The 21,461-nt window shown below is 35.9% G+C and overlaps 1 protein-coding gene across 1 annotated transcript in view; it reads right to left on the bottom strand.

Annotated features, from left to right (window-relative positions):
- Positions 1–21,461, bottom strand: part of ATG10 (autophagy related 10) — a 253,207-nt gene that overhangs the window by 115,254 nt on the left and 116,492 nt on the right. The window contains exon 2 of the mRNA XM_037800748.1: positions 14,349–14,487. Within this exon, the coding sequence (XP_037656676.1) occupies positions 14,349–14,487 (139 nt within the window). The remainder of the gene's footprint in view (positions 1–14,348; positions 14,488–21,461) is intronic.

The raw sequence follows: 21,461 nt of genomic DNA, 5'->3' as shown, positions 1-21,461 counted from the left end.
GCAACAGAGTTCGAGTCCCAACACCATTGTTTTCTATGTACCCCTGAATAAATCATTTAACCCCTCGGAGCACTCAGTCTTTATGTCTATACATGATGATGATAATAGTTCCTAACTCACACTGTTATTGTGAGGATCAAGAGACACAATCTAGCTGGCATCATTGAAAGATATTATGGGCCACGCATACCTCATTTCATATATTAGCTCACAGTCCTCTCAACTCTATAAAGTAGGTTTTATTATAATCTCATTTTTACAATCTCAGATGATGAAAGAGAAGAAACAGAAAAGCTCAGTGACTTGCCCAAGAGCTAGTAAGCAGCAAAGCTAGGAATCAGAACCAAGGCTTTCTGGCTCCGACCCCGCACTTTTTACCACTACTTATGTCTCTATGTGCAGGAGCTTTTTGTAAACTGTAAAGCAATACACACTTATTAGCTGTGTTATTGTTGTTGTTGCTCCGAATAGTCTCTACCAATACTGTCTAACCTAGGAGTATCTGGAATTTGGCCTTTCTTGGTTTTCTTACCATGCTGGCTTGCCCTTTTCTCTATCATTGCATGAGCAAATCCATGTCCAGCCAAGACCTCTCTTCAACACTCCAGTTCAAGGTAATCTCAGCCCTCTGAGTCTTGGTGGCACTTTTTACCTTTCTTATGGCCCTTAACAGATTCTACCTGTTACAGTGAATTATAGGCCAGTCTTGTCTCTCTCACTAGACTGTAAACTCCTTGAGGCATCAACCATCTCTGATTTCCCTTATTCATCTCTGTATCCCATAAATATCCTCATGTTTTGTGCTTAAATGTTTTCAAATGGATGGATAGATAAAAGTTCAACATTATTTCTAGAGCAATGAATATAGTTCTTACTAAGACTAAAGACTAAACAACCATGATAAAAAATCTATTGATTAAATGTTTTGCACTTATATTAAAAAAACTCTGTACTCATCTAAATTCATAGCATTAAGCAGATGCAGATGTAGTGGACAGATGATTTCTCAGTATCCAAACATACCCCCAATGTGGGAGAGAAATTCCAAAATAAGAGGGAGACAGAGCCCTATGTTCCAACACTAAAGCCAAAGAGAAGCAAACATTCCCTGAACTTATGAATCTAATGCCACAGTTGACTCTATGAGGAACACATCCAGTAAGTTCTTGTCTGTTTATCAGGATCAGGTTCAGTTATTTGCAACCAAGTATTCGTAACTCAGCACAAATAAATGATTGAAAAGTTTTGCTTAATAATTACCGATTTTCAAAATTATCAGCCCAAATTTTCAAATGTTATATACTTGCCTAGCAATTTTGGGTAGAAAATGAATGAGACTGCTTAAAATCTCATTGCTCTCTAACTACTTATTAAATCATACTTTGAAAGTTATCACTGTTATGTATATATGTTAAAATTCACAATAAAAATGCGTGAAAAATTACATGAGGAAGTTTATGTATGTTACAATTTGAAAAATGTGCCCAACAGCACATACCTGAGTGATTTTGAATCATCTTAAACTGTCCACACACTGTATTAAGAAACTTATAATAATGCAAGTAATGCTAAACCTCTCATTAAAATTAAGTAAAGTTAAACATATAAGTAGAAGAAGTACCTTCTGAAGGACTCTCTGAATCAGGGAATTTCCCAAGAGAAGCAATGCTGAGACTACAAGACACTTTGGATATAAAGCCTGAGAAACTACTGTTCATCAAAGTCTCCGAGGAGCTGGACTATATCACCAGGTGAGTATCTACAACCTTGGGCCTGCTGGTTCTAAAGTACTCTGAGATTTTGACCGCAACCTGTGGTCTGGTACCCAGTACACAGTATTTTGTACTCCCAGCTTCCTTTAACTCTCAATACCCCCCCCCACCCAGAACATGGGCTTATTACTCCCATACTAGCACCTTGACCATCCTATTCCAACTTTCAACAAGATTTCCTTCAAGTGGGAAGTGCAGTCTCAGTCTTCTCAGCACAGCCCCTTATAGATGCACTTTAAGAACTCTACTTTGCTGATTCTAAGGATGGAGAAAAGCAACAAACTACTTTCAAGGTGGGAAGTGATTTTTTTCAGTAAATTTTTAAAATAGGCAATAAGTTTTTGTGCTGTGTACACAGGTAGGCACTCAATAATATTTTTTATAAAGTAGTTTTATTGAGATATATGCACATACCATACAACCCATCCAAAGTGTACAATCAATGACTTTTAGTATAATCACAGAGTTGTGCATTCATCACTACAATCAATTTTAGAACATTTTCATTACTCCCAAAAGAAAAGCCCTATACCCCTTAGCAGTCACCTCTCAATCTCTCTATCCTTTCCCAACCCTACATAACCACTAATCTAATTCTACCTCTCTATATTTCTTTATATTTACATTTTATATAAATGGAATCATATAATATGTAGTACTTTAGGTCTGGCTTCTTTCACATAGAATAATGTTTTTCTTTTTTAAATTATTGCTGTCATTTTTTTTAAATTAGAGAATTTGTAGGTTTACAAAAAAGTCATGTAAAAACTACAATGTTCCCATATACTCCTCTATTGTTGACACTGTATTAGTGTGGTAATTTTGTTACAATTGTTGAAAGAATATTGAAATATTACTGTTAACTATGGTCCATTGTTTGTATTAGGTGCATTCTCCCTATAAACCACCCTATCAACACCTTGTAATAGCATTGTGCATTTGTTATAATTCATGAGAGAATATCATTTTATTTGTACTATTAACCACAGTGCATCATGGACAACAGGGTTCACCTTGTTATACAGTCCCATGTTTTATCTTCTAACTTTCCTACTAGTAACATACATGCTCAAAACTTCCCCTTTCAACCACATTCATATACATATACTCATATTAATGTACTATCATTTCCAAACATTCACAATGAACCTAAACAGAAAGTCTGCACAAATTAAACATTAGCTCCCCATTCTCTACCCCCATGCTATCTCCTGGTTAGGCAATATTCTAGTTTCCAACTCTTTGACTTTCTGTATTCTAATTGTTTCAATTCACTGAGATCACAGAATATCTGTCCTTCTGTGTCTGCCTTATTTCACTCAACATAATGTCCTCAAGATTCATTGATGTTGTCGCATGCATTAGGACTTAATTCCTTCTTACATCTGAATAATACTCCATTATATGTATATACCGTGTTTTGTTTATCCATTCATTGGTTGATGGACACTTGAGTTGCTTCATCTTTTGGCAATTTTGAATTATGCCACTATGAACATCGATATGCAAATGTCTGAGTCCCTGCTTTCAGTTCTTCTGGGTATATACATAGCAGCAGGATTGACGGATCATATGGCAATTCTATACTTAGCTTCCTGAGGAACTGCCAAACTGTCTCCCACATCGGCTGCACCATTTCACATTCCAACCAGCAATGAATGAGTGTTCCTATTTCCCCAATCCTCTTTAACATTTGTAGTTTTCTGTTTCTTTAACAGAAGGCATTCTAGTAGGTGTGAAATGGTATCTCATTGTGGTTTTGATGTGCATTTCCCTAATAGCTAGTGATGTTGTGCATCTTTTTATGTGCTTTTTAGCCATTAGTATTTCCTCTTTGGAAAAATGTCTATTCAGATTTTTTGCCCATTTTTAATCGGGTTATTTGTCTTTTTATTGTTGAGTTGTAGGATTTCTTTTTATATTCTGGATATTAAACCCTTATCAGATATGTGGTTTCCAAATATTTTCTCCCACTGAGTAGGTTGCCTTTTCACTTTATCGACAAAGTCTCTTGAAGTCCAGAAGTCTTTCGTTTTGAGGAGGTCCCATTTATCTAAATTTTCTTTCATTGCTTGTGCTTTGGGTGTAAAGTCTAAACAACTATTGCCTAACAGGAGTTCTTGAAGATGCTTTCCTACATTTTCTTCCAGGAGTTTTATGGCACTGGTTCTTATATATAGATCTTTGATCTATTTTCAGTTTATTTTTGTATAAGATATGAGATAGGAGCTGTCTTTCATTCTTTTGCATATGGATATCCAATTCTCCCAGCACCATTTGTTAAAGAGACTATTCTGTCCCAGTTTAGTGGACTTGGCAGCCTTGCCGAATATCAATTGGCCATAGATGTGAGAGTCTATTTCTGAACTCTCAATTCAATTCCATTGGTCAATGTATCTATCTTATGCCAAAACCATGCAGTTTTGACCACTGTAGCTGTGTAATGTGCTTTAAAGCCAGGAAGTATGAGTCCTCCAACTTCAATCTTTTTCAAGATGTTTTTGGCTATTTGGGGTCCCTTACCCTTCCAAATAAATTTGATAATTAGCTTTTCTATTTCTGCAAAGTAGGCTGTTGGAATTTTGATTGCAATTACATTGAATATGTAAATTGCTTTGGGTAGAATCAACATCTTAACAATATTTAGTCTCCCAATCCATGAACATGGAATGTCCTTTCATTTATTTTGGTCTTCTTTGATTTCTTTTAGCAACTCTAGATTGCCATTTTCTGTGTACAAGTCCTTTACTTCCTTTATTCCTCGATATTTGATCCTATTAGTTGCTTTTGTAAATGGAGATTTTTCCTTGATTTCCTCCTCAAATTGCTCATTATTAATGTACAGAAACACTACTGATTTTTGCGTGTTGATCTTGTATCCTGCCACTTTGCTGACTTGTTTATTAGCTCTAGTAGCTTTCTCATAGTTTTCTCAGGACTTGCCAAATATAGGGTCATGTCATTTGCAAATAGTGAGTTTTACTTCTTCCTTTCCAGTTTGGATGCCCTTTATTTCTTTCTCTTGCCTGATTGCTCTAGCTAGAACTTCTAGCACAATGCTGAATAACAGTGGTGACAGTGGGCATCCTTGTCTTGTTCCAGATCTTAGAGGGAAGGTTCTCAATCTCTCACTGCTGAGTACGATGTTCGCTGCGGGTTTTCATATATGCCCTTTATCATGTTGAGGAAGCTTTCTCCTATTCCTATCTTTCAAGTGCTTTTATCAAGAAACATTGCTGGATTTCGTCAAATGCCTTTTCTGTATCGATTGAGATGATCACATGGTTTTTCCCCTTTGGTTTGTTAATGTGGTGTATTACATTAATTGCTTTTCTTGTGTTGAACCACCCTTGCATACCTGGAATAAAACCCACTTGATCATGATGTGTAATTCTTTTAATGTGCTGTTGGATTCGATTTGCAAGTATTTTGCTGAGGATTTTTACATCTATATTCATTAGAGAGATTAGTCTGTAGTTTTCTTGTAGTATCTTTATCAGCCTTTGATATTAAGGTGATGTTGGCTTCATAGAATGAATTAGGTAGTGTTCCTTCCTCTTCAATTTTCTGGAAGAGTTTGAGCAGGATTGGTATTAATTCTTCTTGGAATGATTGGTAGAATTCCCCTGTGAAACCATCTGGCCTTGGGCTTTTCTTTCTTGAGAGGTTTTTGATGACTGATTACATCTCTTTACTTGTGATTAGGTTTGTGAGGTCTTACATTTCTTCTAGACTCAGTGTAGGTTGTTCTTGTGTTTCTAGGAAATTGTCCATTTCATCTATGTCGCCTAATTTGTTCGCATGCAGTTGTTCATAGTATCCTCTTCTGATCTTTTTTTATTTCTATGGTGCCAGCTGAAATGATCCCCCTCTCATTTCTGATTTTATGTTTGCATTTTCTCTCTTTTTTTGTCAGTTTAGCTAAGGGTTTGCCGATTTTATTGATCTTCTCAAAGAAGCAACTTTTGGTCTTACTGATTCTGTTTTGTTGTTGCTGTTGTTGTTCTCAATTTCATTTATTTCTGCTCTAATCTTTCTTATTTCTTTCCTTCTGGTCACTTTGGGTAGTTTGTTGTTCTTTCTCTAGTTTCTTCTGGTGTTCAGTTAGGTCTTCAACTTTAGCTCTTTCTTCCTTTTTAATGTAGGCTTTAGGGCTATAAATTCCCTTCTCAATGCTGCCTTGGCTGTATTTCATTAATTTTGATATGTGTGTTCTTGTTTTCATTCATCTCAAGATATTTACTGATTTCTCTTACAATTTCTTCTTTGACCCACTGATTGTTTAAGAGTGTGGTGTTTAACCTCCATAAATTTGTGAATTTCCCAGTTCTCCAACTGTTATATATTTCCAGCTTCATTCCATCATGATCAGAGAAAATGCTTTGTACAATTTCAATCTTCTTACATTTGTTAAGACCTGTTTCGTGTCTCAACATGTGATCTATCCTGGAGAATGATATATGAGCACTTGAAAACAATGTATATCTTGCTGTTTTCAGGTGAAATGTTCTGTATATGTCTGTCAAGTCTAGTTCATTTATCATATTATTTAGGTTCTCTGTTTCCTTATTGATCCTGTTTAGACAGTCAATCTATTGAGGAGAGTGGTGTGCTGACATCACCCACTATTATTGTAGAGATGTCTATTTCTTCCTTCAGTTTTGCCAGTGTTTTCCTCATGTATTTTAGGACACCTTGGTTAAGTGCATAGATATTTATGATTGTTAGTTCTTCTCCATGAATTGTCCCATTTATTAATATACAATGTCCTTCTTTGTCCCTTATTTCCACATTTAAAGTCTATTTTGTCCAATATTAGTATAGCTACCCCAGCTTTTATTTTTAGTTACTGTTTGCATGTAATATCTTTCCAGCTTTCCAAGTTCAGCCTATTTGTGTCTTTTGGTCTAAAATGAATCTCTTGTAAACAGCATATAGATGGATCATATTTTTTTTAAATACATTCTGCCAATCTGTGTTTTTTGATTGGGGAGTTTAATCCATTATCATTCAATGTTATTACTGTAAAGGCAGTACTTACTTCAGTGATTTTATCCTTTGGCTTTTATTTGTCATTTCTTACTTTTTCTCTCTTTTATCCTTACTGATAATAATTTCTACACTCTCCTCCAAGCCTCTCCCTCTTGTCTTTTCTTTTCAGCCTGCTGAACTCCCTTTAGTATTTCTTGTAGGACAGGTCTCTTGCTAACGAACTCTCTCAGCTTTTGTTTATCTATGAATACTGTAAACTCTTCCTCATTTTCAAGGACAGCTTTTCCCAATGAAGAATTCTTGGCTGGCAATTTTGCTTTCAGTATCTTAAATACATTTATTGTACCATTGCCTTCTGTCCTCCATCATTTCTGATGAGAAATCAGCACTCAGTCTTATTTGGCTTCCTTTGTATGTGGTGAATTGCTTTTCTCTTGCTTCTTTCAGAATTCTCTCTTTATCTTTGGCATTTGGCAGTCTGATTAGTAGGTGTCTTGGAGTGGATCTATTCAGATTTATTCTGTTTGGAGTACACTGAATTTCTTGGATATGTATATTTATGTCTATTATAAGAGTCAGGAAATTTTCAGTCATTATTGCCTCACATATTCGTTCTGGCCCTTTTCCCTTCTCTTCTTCTGGGACACCCATGATGTGTATGTTGTGTATGTTTGTGCACTTCACGTTGTCAATCATTTCCCTGAGACCCTGCTCAAACTTTTCCATTCTTTTCTCTATCTGTCATTTTGTCTATTTGAATTTGGACGTTGTCTTCTAGTTCACTGATCATTTCTTCTGCCTGTTCAAATCTGCTGTTGTGTGCCTCTAGTGTATTTTTAATTTCATCTGTTGTGTCTTTCAATCCCAAAAGATTTGTTATTTTTCTTTGTATGCTTTCAAATTCTTTATGCTCACCAAGTGGCTTAATATCCTTTATCTCTTTAGCCACCTCCTAGAATTGATTTAGGAGATTCATTTGAACATTTTTGATTAGTTGCTCTAAATTCTGTATCTTCTCTGACTTTTTAATTTGTTCCTTTGACTGGCCCATATCTTCCTGAGTCTTGGCATGGCTTGTGATTTTTTGTTGCTATGTCGGTATCTGATTATCTTGATGGATTTATTCTGGAGGTCAGTTTCTCTCGTTTAAGATTTTGTTGTTGATTGGGTTTGTATTAAGGCTCTTCTTTGACAGTTGTTTCATCAGTATTTCCCAGCCAAAACAGAGCCAGGTATCTGTACAGAGGGTGCAAACCAGCTCTAAAAGGCCCTGGGAGAGGGTCAGGAAAGACTCCAGAAAGCCTTTTTTATCCCCTTCCACATCACAAGGCTGCACTTTTCAGCCTACCCAGCAGATGGCACTCTTTGGCAACCTCTTCCCCTCAGTCCTACAAAGGCAGGCTGTTATGCACTTTGCCAGTTCCATCTCTGACATAGTTGAAACAATGGTGCCCAGAAACATCCAACCTGGATAGGCTAGAATAGTGGAATCCTCCATTCTAAATTTGTTGGCAAATATCTGGCTCAATACTTGGCTGTGTCCCCCTCTGTACTTGAGGTAGAAGACACCTATGGCCATCCCAGTCCACATCACCCCTACAGGCAAGGATCAGACAGCCCATCACTGCTTCTCTTGCAGATACGAGATGGGCACTAGGAGCTGCAGATGGAATTACTCAGTCTCTGAGCACTTTCTCAGTCTCTTCATCCTGCAGTTACTTGGATGTTGAAGAGAACTACCCTAGTCTCTGGAGCCCCAGAAAAATTGATTTGGACAGTTTCTGCCTGTCTACTTGCTGCTTTGGGGAGAGGAGTAGATTCTACAGCTCTCTTCCTATTCTTCCATTTTCTCAGAATTCAATTATGTTTTAATGGATGATTCTCACAGGGCTTCATTTGCCAAAAGTAAGTAAATAGATGTTTCTTCCATGTGGACCACAATGCATTCATCAGTCCAGGAAAGCTAAAGTATAATCTCTTGAAGGTAAGAAAATAAATTTACTTTTATGTCCTTTTCCACACCTCTGAATCCATTTAAAATCTGTTGTATTTTGTGTGCCTGATGTGTGTTGTACTAATACAGGTTAGAAACAACCTTTTGCCCAATTAGCTGTCCCTGTAGTTTTGTTTCCCATTTCTTTAACATCTTTCCTTTAATACAGTTTTAAAACAGGGTTTCATTTTCAATGAGAGTCTATACCTACCATATGTTAAGCCAGTATCCTACTTCTACTCTAATTGCTCCACATGTTTCAAATATTTACACGGTTCAACAAATAATTCTCCTTAAACTTCCTCTATTATTTGGAATTTTCAGTTTGAATATATTTGTATTCAAATAATTTTTCATTATTTTTCTTAACTTTTTGCTCTTTGAATTTCATTTCAATTATTAAAATCTCCTTTTAGTCCACCAAAATCCATGTTTCAGTTCATTATTATGACTGTGGCTAGATTTACTATTTACATAAATATAAGTGGTATACATGAACTTTCTTAAAGTTCCTTTAAAATCAAATAAGACTAAATTAAATTATATGTCAAATCATTTTCCATTTTATGCTCATTGTAAAATCAGTAGAATCATTTTGCTTCACTCTTTAAGTACTTCTCCAATCCATTTCTTCCTGTTAAACAAGCTGCCTTACCTATCACTACACTGGCAATGATAATTTTTCTCTGAAAATATATTGTTTCCATCTCATTTTCCCTAAGAGGTATTATAAAATATTTTTAAATAATGCTAACAACCACTAAAAAATAACAAACCAAATTCCTTTTCTCAAATTTCATTCTTCATCATTTCTTCTTCTCCATTTATTCTTCTTTCTGTTTCACTAAGTCATATTTTCTGCTCTAGGAAATCCCTCCCTTCATCCCATCACCTCTGCTCTATATCTTTCCTTTATTCTTTATAGCTCCCAACCCCTTCTCATCCCATTGTCTATTCCAGAATTTGACTTCAACAAACCTTTTCAACCATTTCTTCCATAATCAACCTTAAGTAAACTGCTCCAAACTGGACTCACACTGTTTCCCAAATATGCTATGCTCTCTAGTTCTACAGCTTTGCACTCAACTTTCTCTCCTCGTGCAGTGCTCTTCTGTTACCTTCCTCTTCTGTTACTTTCCTTTAGAATTTGTTGAACTGTGCTACGGATATACTACTTTCATTCTCCCAACTTTCTCCATCTCTTCATCTTTCTCGTTTTCCTATCTTTCTCTTGTATGCACTCAAAAGATTTTCTCTTGTTCCAGACAACTTTCTTATTCTTCTTCTTGATTTTGATACACTGCTTTAATTCCAAACATTCCTCTATTCTTCCTTCATCCTGGTCTTTATCCTAGTTTAGTTCATGCTTTCTTTGAGAAGGGATTCTTTGGCTATTTCTTTCACTCTGTTCCTCCATAAGCATCCTTCTGACCTATAACAAGTGGACAAATCTTCCATGTGAAAGAGATATCTGGGTTATATTTTTAATTCTATGTCCTTATTCTCTGAGCCGATAATAAAAGGGGTCACCAGAAAGGACATTCCTTAATCTTCAGAATGGAAGAGATGTTTCCCTTCCTATTCAAAAACAGCCCTTCTGACTAATTAAAGAAATATGTCAAAACAATTCTCAAGAAGAGAATTAAATATTTTGAAAATGAGAGGAACTGCGTGGTCCATTTTTCAATAGAGACTGAGAACAAAGGAAAAGAAAAGAGATGGAAGAAATGAATCAGAATTCAAGTTGAAATAAATATAGAAATCTCTAGTTATAAGGGGAAAATATTTAAACTTAGGACTCTGGTGATGCTAAAAGCCATTCTGCTTAAGGTCTTTTACTACATTTTTAATGTCTGTTGTTAGCTTTTGACCAAAGCAAAGCCCCCCCAGAGGGAAAATGGTGCATAAATAGGTGAGGTAATGATAAGCATGATATGGAGTGGATTGAAGCTTTTGGCATGATACAAATATTTCCTTAACACAGTGGGCAATCGAGGATGCCAATACAATACAATGAGGGTATAGACTACAAAGCATCATTCAAATGTAGGCTATTATCGTCATCATCATCACCATTATTATTACTACTTGTCAGAAGTACAACTACATCTCACCCACTGTTGGGTGGCAAATGGTGTGACTCATGTTCCACCACCTCTCCCAAACCTACAAGGACAAGAGTAGTCGGGTAAAAAAAAGAAATAGAACTTTGAGAAGACTTATTTCTTCTTTAAAAGTCATGTTACCCCTTGGGAGCTGAGCTGCTATAGGCCCAGGAAGTAGAAATGAGAGGCACTTAGAAGGAGAATGCTGTCTCAACTTGACCATCTGTCTTCAAGAGTCAAACAAAAAATGTGTGTTCATAGAAGTGGGATAGCTGCTTCAGTAGTGTAGATGCCCACTTTTGAATCTTCAGGACTTTCCATCTTCTTCAATCAACTGCTCCTATGATCTCTGAAAAGTGGCGGACTGAGAAGTAACAACATATAGATGGTTTGGGTCCTGGGTATCTTGGACACAGCAGCTAATACTTCCTTCCTTATAACCTATCATAGCTGTTCAGGCAGGGCACCACTACAATGTTTATGTCACTGGGACCATATTTAGAAATGGTTGGAAATTCCTCATTATTGGTGCATTCAATAAACATTTGTTGACATTATGCCACAGTTGATACTGTGGATATCAAAATGAGTAATACAAATAAGACACACACACACATACATATACACACTTACATATATATCACATACATATGACATATACACACACAGAATCTCGAATAAAGTCAGTCATTTTGTAGATACTTAACCTTAATTCCCATCCTCCTCTCATTTTTCCTAAAAATCCTACCTTTCAGCTCATCATCTTATAGGGAAATGGACAAGTAAACACACAATCCTGCTACAGTGCAACTAGTGATTGATATGATATGACATGATAAATATGATATGTATGATATATATGATATGACATGGGAGTGACAAAGAGCAGGTGGAATTTTTAGCTGAGTCTTGGTTATCAGTTGGCTTTAGTGAATACTGGATCATATAGAGGAATATAAGAGGAACTCACAGTCCAGTGGATTTGCATTACAAGAAACAGAATAAAGATTTCTTTTAGAATTTAAATTAGTCACTAAAGGAAAAGGTAATGTCAAGTTTAAATAGTCACTACTTACTACTTGCTTTCCTAAAAAAATTTTTTAAAAAATAGGTTTGGGAAGAAAATTCAGAACAAAACAGAAAAATTAATTTTTACTAACAGTCAAATACGAAAGAAATTCTAATTATCTGTCAAAATTAAGGCTAAGTGAACTATTCTTGAAGCAACAAAAAAGACCCCAGGCCAGAAATTTTATAGACATTCACTTTCTAGGTCGGAATTCTCTTAGAATGAGACAAAGAAAAATCTGGACCTGGAATAAGAGGAAGACATTATGAATCCATTCACTACAATGACAGATATTTGTTTAACAAACAAATGAAGGGCCAGAGTAATCAGATATCACAGGAAAATGGAATGGATGGAGGGAAATAAATGAAAAATTATGACTCCAGAATAAAGGGTGATACATTTTTAGAATGCCCATTAGGTTAAGCTAGGTGGGAAAGAGAATAGAAATTATTAGAATACGATAAAGGAAGGAACCATTTTTCATGTTGCTCCACAAGAAAACATTTAGTATGCTCTGCAAAGATAAATTTTATATTTTAACGTACCTGAGCAAGCGCTATATGAATTCTGACTGAAATGAATTAAAAAAAATTGCTAGTATAACACAGAATAGAGGGGTCCAGGAGTAGACAAGGAATGCTTCCACATAAAATAAATGACTTGCTTTGGTTTCCTGTTATTAATGCATAAATGACAGGCATCTTAAAAGTATATAATGAGAGAACCCAAGAATGCTAGTCTTTTTTTAAGAAATAGAAAACCATCATGGAGAAAGGATCTTAGGAAGTACACAAATGTCATTAAAATATAATTAGACTTGTAGGAACAATTACTGTGCTGTACTGTAAGGGGAGCTGTTGGCACATAAGAGCAAAGCAAGCACATGAGCTCATCCACTGGCTTTGGCAAGACCCACTTCCAGCTAGAAGCAGTCATGTTTCAACACCTCCGATTCCCTAATGCTGACAAGCTAAACAACTTGTTTTGTCTCTGGGAGCTCTTCTCTGGTGATTAACTGCTTATCGTGAATTCTAATTATACAAAAGTACAGTACTGAAGAAGTGGTGTCCTATTTCCTCTACCTGCAGCCTTGACATGCCTTTTAATCTGGAAGGTATGGGGTACAGACAGGATAGACCCAAACCAAGAAAGATATTGCCCCTCCCACCTGATCCAGAAAATAAATAAATCTGCTTTTCAGTATAGCACAGTGCCCTGACAAGAAAACTCCTTTAATCTCTGGGCTCCAAACCAAATATAACTACAACAAAGTGAGTGTTTTAAACGCTTGTTAATGATATGGATAATCCGGCAGCAAGAGTTTGTGAATTAGTGAATTGTCAGTGTCCTCAATTCCTCACGTCCCATGTTGAAAATTTACCCCAAATTGTCAGTTCTTAGGAACTGCACCTCAGATTAAAATCTTCTCACCAGGGAACCTATGAGAATTTGTTCTTGTGTTTTAAATCCTAAGTGCTTGTTAAACCGCCAACATTGCAAAATTAGAGACTATTAAACAACATAAGGCCACAAGTGATTAGATCTACCAAATACACATTCAAAGCAGCTTAAGCTACTTTTTAATTAAAAATAAAATATCACTGGCTAACTTCAGATGTCTTAGCTATCCAGAAAAAGTTAGAAAGCTGTTCAAAATGCAAAATGCTGCTGATGAGGTGAGATGGAAAAGGAGAAACAGGGTAGGGGGTAGGCTGGGAAGAGGGCTGCCATGGCCCCTGAGCCAACCATGGCTGTCAGGCCTGGTGATGTTGACTGGGTTTAGTCAGTGGACATCAAGGATGATGACTCCATGGGGCTGCTGATTAAATAAGCTTTATTAGCAAAGGCCTCAGAGGAGACAGGGTGTTCCACCTCTTGGCAGGGGAATGGGTGGAGTAACAGCAGCAAAGGAAGCTAAGGCATCTGAGATGTATAGATGGCCAAAGGAAATGTTAGTGCTATTTTTAAACACAGCTTAAGCTAATTGATAAACGATTCTTGAAATAGTTAATAGCATTTAGACAAAGAGACATTGGACCTTTCGAGTTAATGGGATCGCCTGAGATTGAAGGAAATTTTTACTGTAAGTCAGAAGTAAATAAACATGGTAGCTTTAAGTTGTTCCTATTTGTTTAAAGTAAAGAAAAGAAAAAGGGCCAGGGGGCTTAGTCAGCTCTGGGCAGGATGCCAAGAATCTGAAGATTAGACTTGAGGCTGGGATGATATCATTCACTCCGAAGTCTTGATACTCTTTCTGAAGCATGAGAAAATTTACTGGTAAAACCTTACCTCACCCACAGTTTTCTTATTTTTAACTCTATTTTTTTTTTTCTCAAGAATACTTTTTCCGAATCTGTTTTCTGCCTTATATGTAGATGTTATGAATTTACTTTTAGCTGCAGACGTGGTCTTACCTAAAAAGCTTGCTCTGAAGTAAAGCACAGGCACTTGGTAACTGCAAGAATATAAGACATGAAACTCATATTTAATCACTTCAGACTCCGCTGTAGTTTGAGTCACTTCAAAATCATCAGGGGGTAGTTCTAAAGCCTCCTGAAAAAAAAAATGTGTTTGTCAATAAAAAAAGTACACTAACACGGACAGAGAGAGAAAGAAGAGATTTTCTTCTTGTAGAATAACAGTTAAATAAATATAGTGCAATGAGGTGAAAAGGGAGTTTCCCATATAAATGTTTAACATTTGAGTCCTGGGTAAACAGAAAACATCAGCATTAAGTAATTCCATACTGTTTTTTTGAGAGACAAAGTAGCTCCGGGTAAAGAAGGAAGGAAAAAGCAACATGATCTATTTCAACAGCAACTCTGGAAAATCTTTACTGTACAATTTTAACAACCAGATGATGTCTGTACAAGCTACCTTCCTCCCCTTCTTCCCTACCTGTGAAAGCTAAAAACATCCTAACAATTGAACAAGAGGCTGTGAAATGTCCCTAAAGATTCTATTGTACTTGCCAAAAGATGATTCATTGTGTGCTGAACAATTCCCAGTTCCATTTTGAATAAGAAAGTTATTTTGTATGAGGTTGAGTTTGTTAGGTACATTACAAAAGATGAGATGAATCTCTTTTCTTTATTATTGTGCTGTCTTTGGTATATTTCTACAATAAATTTTGATTTATAATATAGTAGATGCAAATACTAATGTCAACTTAGACAGTTTTGTGAGCAAAGATGGTTATAGTCATCTCACTTGTCACCTTATCACTCTTTACTGGTTGATTTTTTTTTTTTTTTATAATGTATAAGGGTTTCTTAAGACAGAATCTTGATGCTTGGGAGCAATTAATTGGACTGGAGTCTGGTTCCATCCACAGTCACTTATTTATCTGGGTTGAAGATTTCCTTTGAAATTCAATTTTAAGTACAAGGAATGAAGCAGATTAGTTTGGTTCATTTCTACCTCTCATTAAAACAGTAACACAACAATGAACTATCAGAAAGAGTTATAGGAAAGATTTCAAATTTTATCAATACGAAATAAGGTCTCCCTTGGAGATAAGTAAAGCTGCTGACTACTTCTCAGATCTGTATCTCGTTTACTAATTCCCCACTCACAGTCAATTTATTGGGGAGATATTACAATAGATAAATCACAACTGGAACTATTTGTAAACTTTTTTTTCCAGAAAACCCCAGTAAATGTTATCAATTAAACACAATGTATTAAATAATCAGAGAGAAATCACTGAAATAAATATTACAGATATAGAGAATTAATACAGTAAGTAAGAAAGAGGGTTTTTAATTGCTTTTTAAATTTTTCATTGGGCATAAATATCTGTAGCTTCTTTTACAGTAATTCTTTCAACCAAATTCTTTCCTTTTGGTCAAAGATTGGATTGTTTAGCATTTATAATTTCTTTTCTTCTTAATATTATAGAAACATTACATCTTGTAATAAAAGCAAATTGCAAACACTGCATAAATTGAAATGTGAAATTTCCCTTATCCCAGCAGATTTGTAAACATTTTTATAACAGGTTAGTGTGTGTTTTTCCAGACTTTTTAATTTTCTGTCATACAAAAACATGCACACACATACACACTCCTTTCCAGCTCCCTTGACTCCCCAATTGAATCATGCTGAATATACATATGTGCCAAGACTTGATTTTTTCACTCATGGACAAGCCATGTCCATGTGCTGCCATGTCATTGCTGAAGATTTAGCTCCTTCTTTCAATGGTTTCACAGTATTCCATAGTATGACTAGGCCATAGTTTGTTTAGCATTTCCATAGTTATTTTAGATTGATCATAATTTTCTGCTACTTCAGATAATGTTGCAATGATGATCCTTGCACTTACATCTTTGCACACCTATGTTTTTCTATGATGTAGATTCCTAAAAGTGGAATTACTGAATCAAAGGGCATGTGCATTTCAAATTTCAGTAGATACTACAAATTTACCCTTGGAAAAGGGCCATATCAATTTATATTCCCAGCAGTAATACCTGAGAGTGCCCTTTTCCCATATCCCATAAATACTGAATTTATTCATGTTTTTAATTTTTGCTAATTTGAAGAATTTTTAAATGTCAATCACTAGTGAAGGTGAACATCTATTCACACGTCCATTGGTGATTTTTTATTCTTCCATGATTTGCCTGTTCTGATCCTTTGCCCATTTTTTTAATATTTATTTTTTTCTTATTGAGTTATATAAACACTTTATATATTTAAAATAATAACCTATTACTGGCTACATATATCAAACATTCTCACTCAATTTTCTTTATACTCTGTTTACTACACTTTTTATCATAAAGTTTTTTTTTTAATTTTATGTATCAAAGCTGTCCATTTTCTACTTGTGGCTTCTCAGTTACATCTCTTTATTAGAGGCACTTCCTGGCATGTACACTACCTCACCCTTAAAAATTATAAAAACATTAACCTCCTTTATTATAAATTTGTGTGTGTGTTTAAATTTACATTTAGATCATTAACCACGTGAAATTGGTTTTTGTGTTATGGTATGAGGTAGGAATTTTTAAATAATTTCTAATAGTCCATCCTTCTCTCATTGATTTTAAATGCCACCTTTACCATAAACTAGATTTGTGTCCGTATTTATCTTCTATTGAGCTTTGAACTATTTCTCTTCTTAAACCAGCACTGTGCATTGTTAAGCGAATACTGAATCTAAGGAATTGGGTCATTCATTTCTGCAGAAAACTGCAGAAAGTGACTGCCTGAGACCCAGTTCTACTAGGGAGGATGAAATGCCGGGAAACTCAAATTAAGCACTCAGAAATGGTCTGGGTTTGATACCAGGTACTTGCAAATGGTAATATATGAGGCATAGATCCAGATTCTCTGGAACAGTTAGGAGGCCCCCAAAATGGGTGGGAAGGGGACAAAAACAAGCTGCAATCACTGTTCTCACTGACAGCTGGGTGCCTTTGTGGGATATGAAGGCCAGGGATGATGTCCTCTAATTCACAGTGCTGCTATGTCACTCCTGTCCTTTGCTCTGGTTAACCATCTATGTGCAGAGACATTTTTGCATCTTTTACTCACATTAAAGGAATTTTAAGACTTGTCCTCTACCTATTGGGATCATTCCATCATTCAAGATCACCTATGTGATGCCCGTGCAAACATCATCCCTTGAAGTCAGTTTGGAAGTCTCAAACCTTGGCATGCTCTCTGCTTCTTTCCAGTTAGAAGTGCAGAATTTAGAATTTTAAGAATAAGCTTCTTGTCTTATTCATCTTTTTATTCTCAGAGGCTCTAGCATGGAGCTGAGGACCCCATTATGCAACATTTCCTATTTCAGTCTGCAGGCCTGTTTCCTCCCAGCTAAGTACATTATAACAAACTTCGTAGGTAACTTACCAGCAACCCTCCCACTCCATAGTCTGAAAATAAGTAAATGAAGGAGTAAAAATGTGAAAGATCACCAAAGTGGACACACAAATGGCAAATAAGCACAGGAAAAGATGTTCAACAACATCAGCCATCAGGGAAATGCAAATTAAAACCACAATGAGATATCACTACACCTGTATCAGAATGGCTAAAAAAATAGTGACAACACCAAATGCCAACAAAGATGTGAAGAAACTAGATTACCTGTACATTGCTGGTTGGACTGTAAAATGGTACAGTTACTCTGGAAAGCAGTGTGGCAGTTTCTTACAAAATTGTATATGCAATTACCATAGGACCAGCAATTGTAGTCTTAGGCATTTTTCCCAGAGAAATGAAACCTTATACTCACACAAAAACCTGTACACGAACATTCATAGCAGTTTTATTCATAATAGCCACAAACTTGAAACAGCCTAGATGTCCTTCAACAAGTGAGTGATTTAACAAACTGTGTGCACCATACTACTCAGCAATACAAAGGAACAAACTATTGATACACACCACACAACCACTTGTATGAATTTCCAGGGCATTATGCCGAGTGATAAAAGCCAGTTCCAAAGGGTTACACATTGTGTGATTCTATTTATACAACATCTTTGAAATTTAAAAAAAATTAAAAATAGAGAAGAGATTAGCGGGAGGAAGGGTCAAAAGGAAGATGGGTGTGATTATAAAATGGCAACCTGAGTGAGGAAACTGTTCTGTATCTTGGCTGGTGGTTAATAACATAAATCTACACTTGATAAAATTGCACACACACACAAATACATGAATACAGTCTGACTAAGATCAGTGTGTTGTTTCAATATTAATATCCTGGTGGAACTAGAGTTTTGCAGGATGTTACCATTGGGGGAAACTGGGTAGAGGGTACAAGGATCCCTCTGCATTATTTCTCATAAATACCTGTAAATCTACAAATATCTCAATAAAAATTTCAATTAAAAATGAAAAGGAGAGAAATAGTGAGGCAATTTGAGCTTGTTACAACAAAAGAAAATTCCTAAGACCTCAAGGACCTAACAAGACTTCAAGATGACAGAAGGATTATTTTAAGAGTCTAGTGTCTGGGATTTGCTTTAAAATAGTACAGAAAAGGGGTAAGTGGATGGTGGCCTGGAAGAGGCAGGAATGGCCATGACTGATGGCTGTTGGAGTGCTTGATGGGTCCATGAGTGTTTATTATACAATTTTACCTACTTTTGTGAATATTTTAAATTCTCCAAAATGAAGTATTTTTAAAAGGTAAAACAAGTTTCTGATACCATGTTATGACATGCAGAATCAAAGAATTCTAGTGATGAAAAGAACTTGAATCCTTCCATCTTGCGAAACATACTCATCTTAGAGATACAAACAAGGCCCACAGCGGTTGGTGGTTTATCCAATGCCACCCAGCTAGCTAGAGGCACAGGTAGACCTATAACATATGTCTACTGACACTCAGACTGTAGTATGCGACTTCTTAACATTACTATACTTAATTTGGACTGATATTCTAGATACCATAATATTATGGTATTAATATTAACATTTTGAGTATGTTTGTTAATATTTTATTCTTTTTCTTTTATTATGTGATTTTTAAAGGATTCATGTATATTTAGATTTTAAGAATTAATGGAAAAAGAAGTCACATTACATTTATTTTCCTTAAAGTGTTCCTATTTCATTAAATGAGAAGATACCTGTGTTTAGAAAATTACATTCATTCAAGTAGCTAAAGGATTAAGTGGCTCACATTAATTATAGAAACCTTGAATTTACTGAATTCAATTAACAATAAGTTGACAGTGATCTCTCATTTAGAAAATCTGATATGAATTAAGCTTTACAACTAAATCCCATTAAATAGGGATCATGCTGAAGACATTTCATAGCTACATTGTTGAAAGCAAACCCAAACAGTGTATTGGGCTTTAGAAATGAGATCCATATCTATTTAGCCTACAGGGAAAAGTAACTTAAGGAAGAAAAACTTTTCTTCTATCACCAATAATCTCTATTACTATTACTGAGCAAACATAAGTAACGAGCTTTATTCATAATATCCCTTGGGGAAAAGAGAGTTGATTTGTTTATCTTCTGCCCATCAGGTCTTTAATTCAAACCTAGCATTAGTGGGTCAGAATCTCAGCCAAGAAGCCAAGTGTTCATGAGCACCAAAGAGTGACAGAGGACATGTACTCAAGTGGACACATAAGCCACTTAATCACTAAAGAAAGACGGATTATATGACACACTCTTCACTTGATGATTTTCCTGAGCCAACAACCATATATTTTCAGAAGTGACAGACTAAAAAAGCCCTTTGATAAACCATTGAAAAATCAATTTGTAAAAGAGAAAATTTCTGAATTATTAGAACATTTCAAGTGGATTAGAAACATAATCTTTGTGGGACTTTAACCAGCCCCCTGCCCCCTCAACTTTTTTGTTTCACATGCTCATGATTTTATAGTGGTCTTTTCACTATATTAACACACAGAATGAGACTACGGTGTATTTTATTTTATTTTTTTAATTTCTGTGACTATCAAATGAGTGATTGTCATGAGAAGCTTTGAAAGTGATGTCATTCTTTTAGCAATTCTAAATGTTGTATCTGGGACATAGAGAGGGTTCAACACAAGGCAGGCATGTGTTTGGCAGCATCCCAGGCAACACTGAAACAAAGGGTGGTCACCAAGATGATCCCCAAAATAGCATCTTAGTGAGGCTCCACCTTTTCCAGTAATGTTATCAAGACTACTACTGATTTTTTTTTTAAATGGGGAGGAAAAAAGAGGCAATATTCTTCACTCTCCCAGCTACATCAGAAGGGAGTGAATTCGCAACAGCATGGCCAAATGGGTTCCCACTGAGAGGAAGACTCTGTCTCCCTTGTGAGATTAAATCCTCCTCTGCAGACTGGCATTCTCAAGGTCAAGGCTGGAGGGCGGAGACCCGCCCGAGCACATCTGGCAGTCTTCTGGATGTTTACAGCTGGCTCTGTTGTGCTTCCTTCTTAGGCCCTGTTTCTTTAAAGAAAGACTACACTGGAGACAGCATGTGCTGGGAGCTGGGAAGCCAGCAAAGAGGCTGAGCAGAAGGCAGAACTAAAGAAGACACTGTCTCTTAGATTCTATGCCAGAGAACTGGCAGGAGGACAATAACAATGCTTATTAGCACCTACCGTATCTTAATGCAATTAGTCCTCACATCATATCACTGTATGAAAAGTATTGATTTCTTAGAAAAAAACAGAAGGTCTCATAACAACCTTTTTTAAAGGCAAGTTAGGCCCTTCTCATCTTCTTTTTAGGATCTCCGCTGCTTCTGTTGCAGAAAAAAAAAAAATGTTTACAGCTAAACGCAAAAGAAAGGTTAAGGGATTTGAAAATCAGACATTTCTTGTTAAAGTCATGACTAATTAAAGAAGAGGGAAAGATTTTTACTTGGTGTCATGGTTTGAAATTGTATGTACCCCAGAAAAACATGTTCTTAAATTTAATACCTTCCTGAGGGTGTGAAATCATTGTAAGTAGGACCTTTTGATGAGGTTACTTCAGTTAAGAAGGCATAGCCCAGCCCAATCAGGATGGGTTTTAATCCTATTACTGGGGTCCTTTATAAGGGGAGTGAAA

This window comes from Choloepus didactylus, chromosome 13 (assembly GCF_015220235.1).
Source record: "Choloepus didactylus isolate mChoDid1 chromosome 13, mChoDid1.pri, whole genome shotgun sequence".
NCBI lineage: Eukaryota > Metazoa > Chordata > Mammalia > Pilosa > Megalonychidae > Choloepus > Choloepus didactylus.
This window is presented reverse-complemented; position numbering and strand designations above follow the sequence as displayed.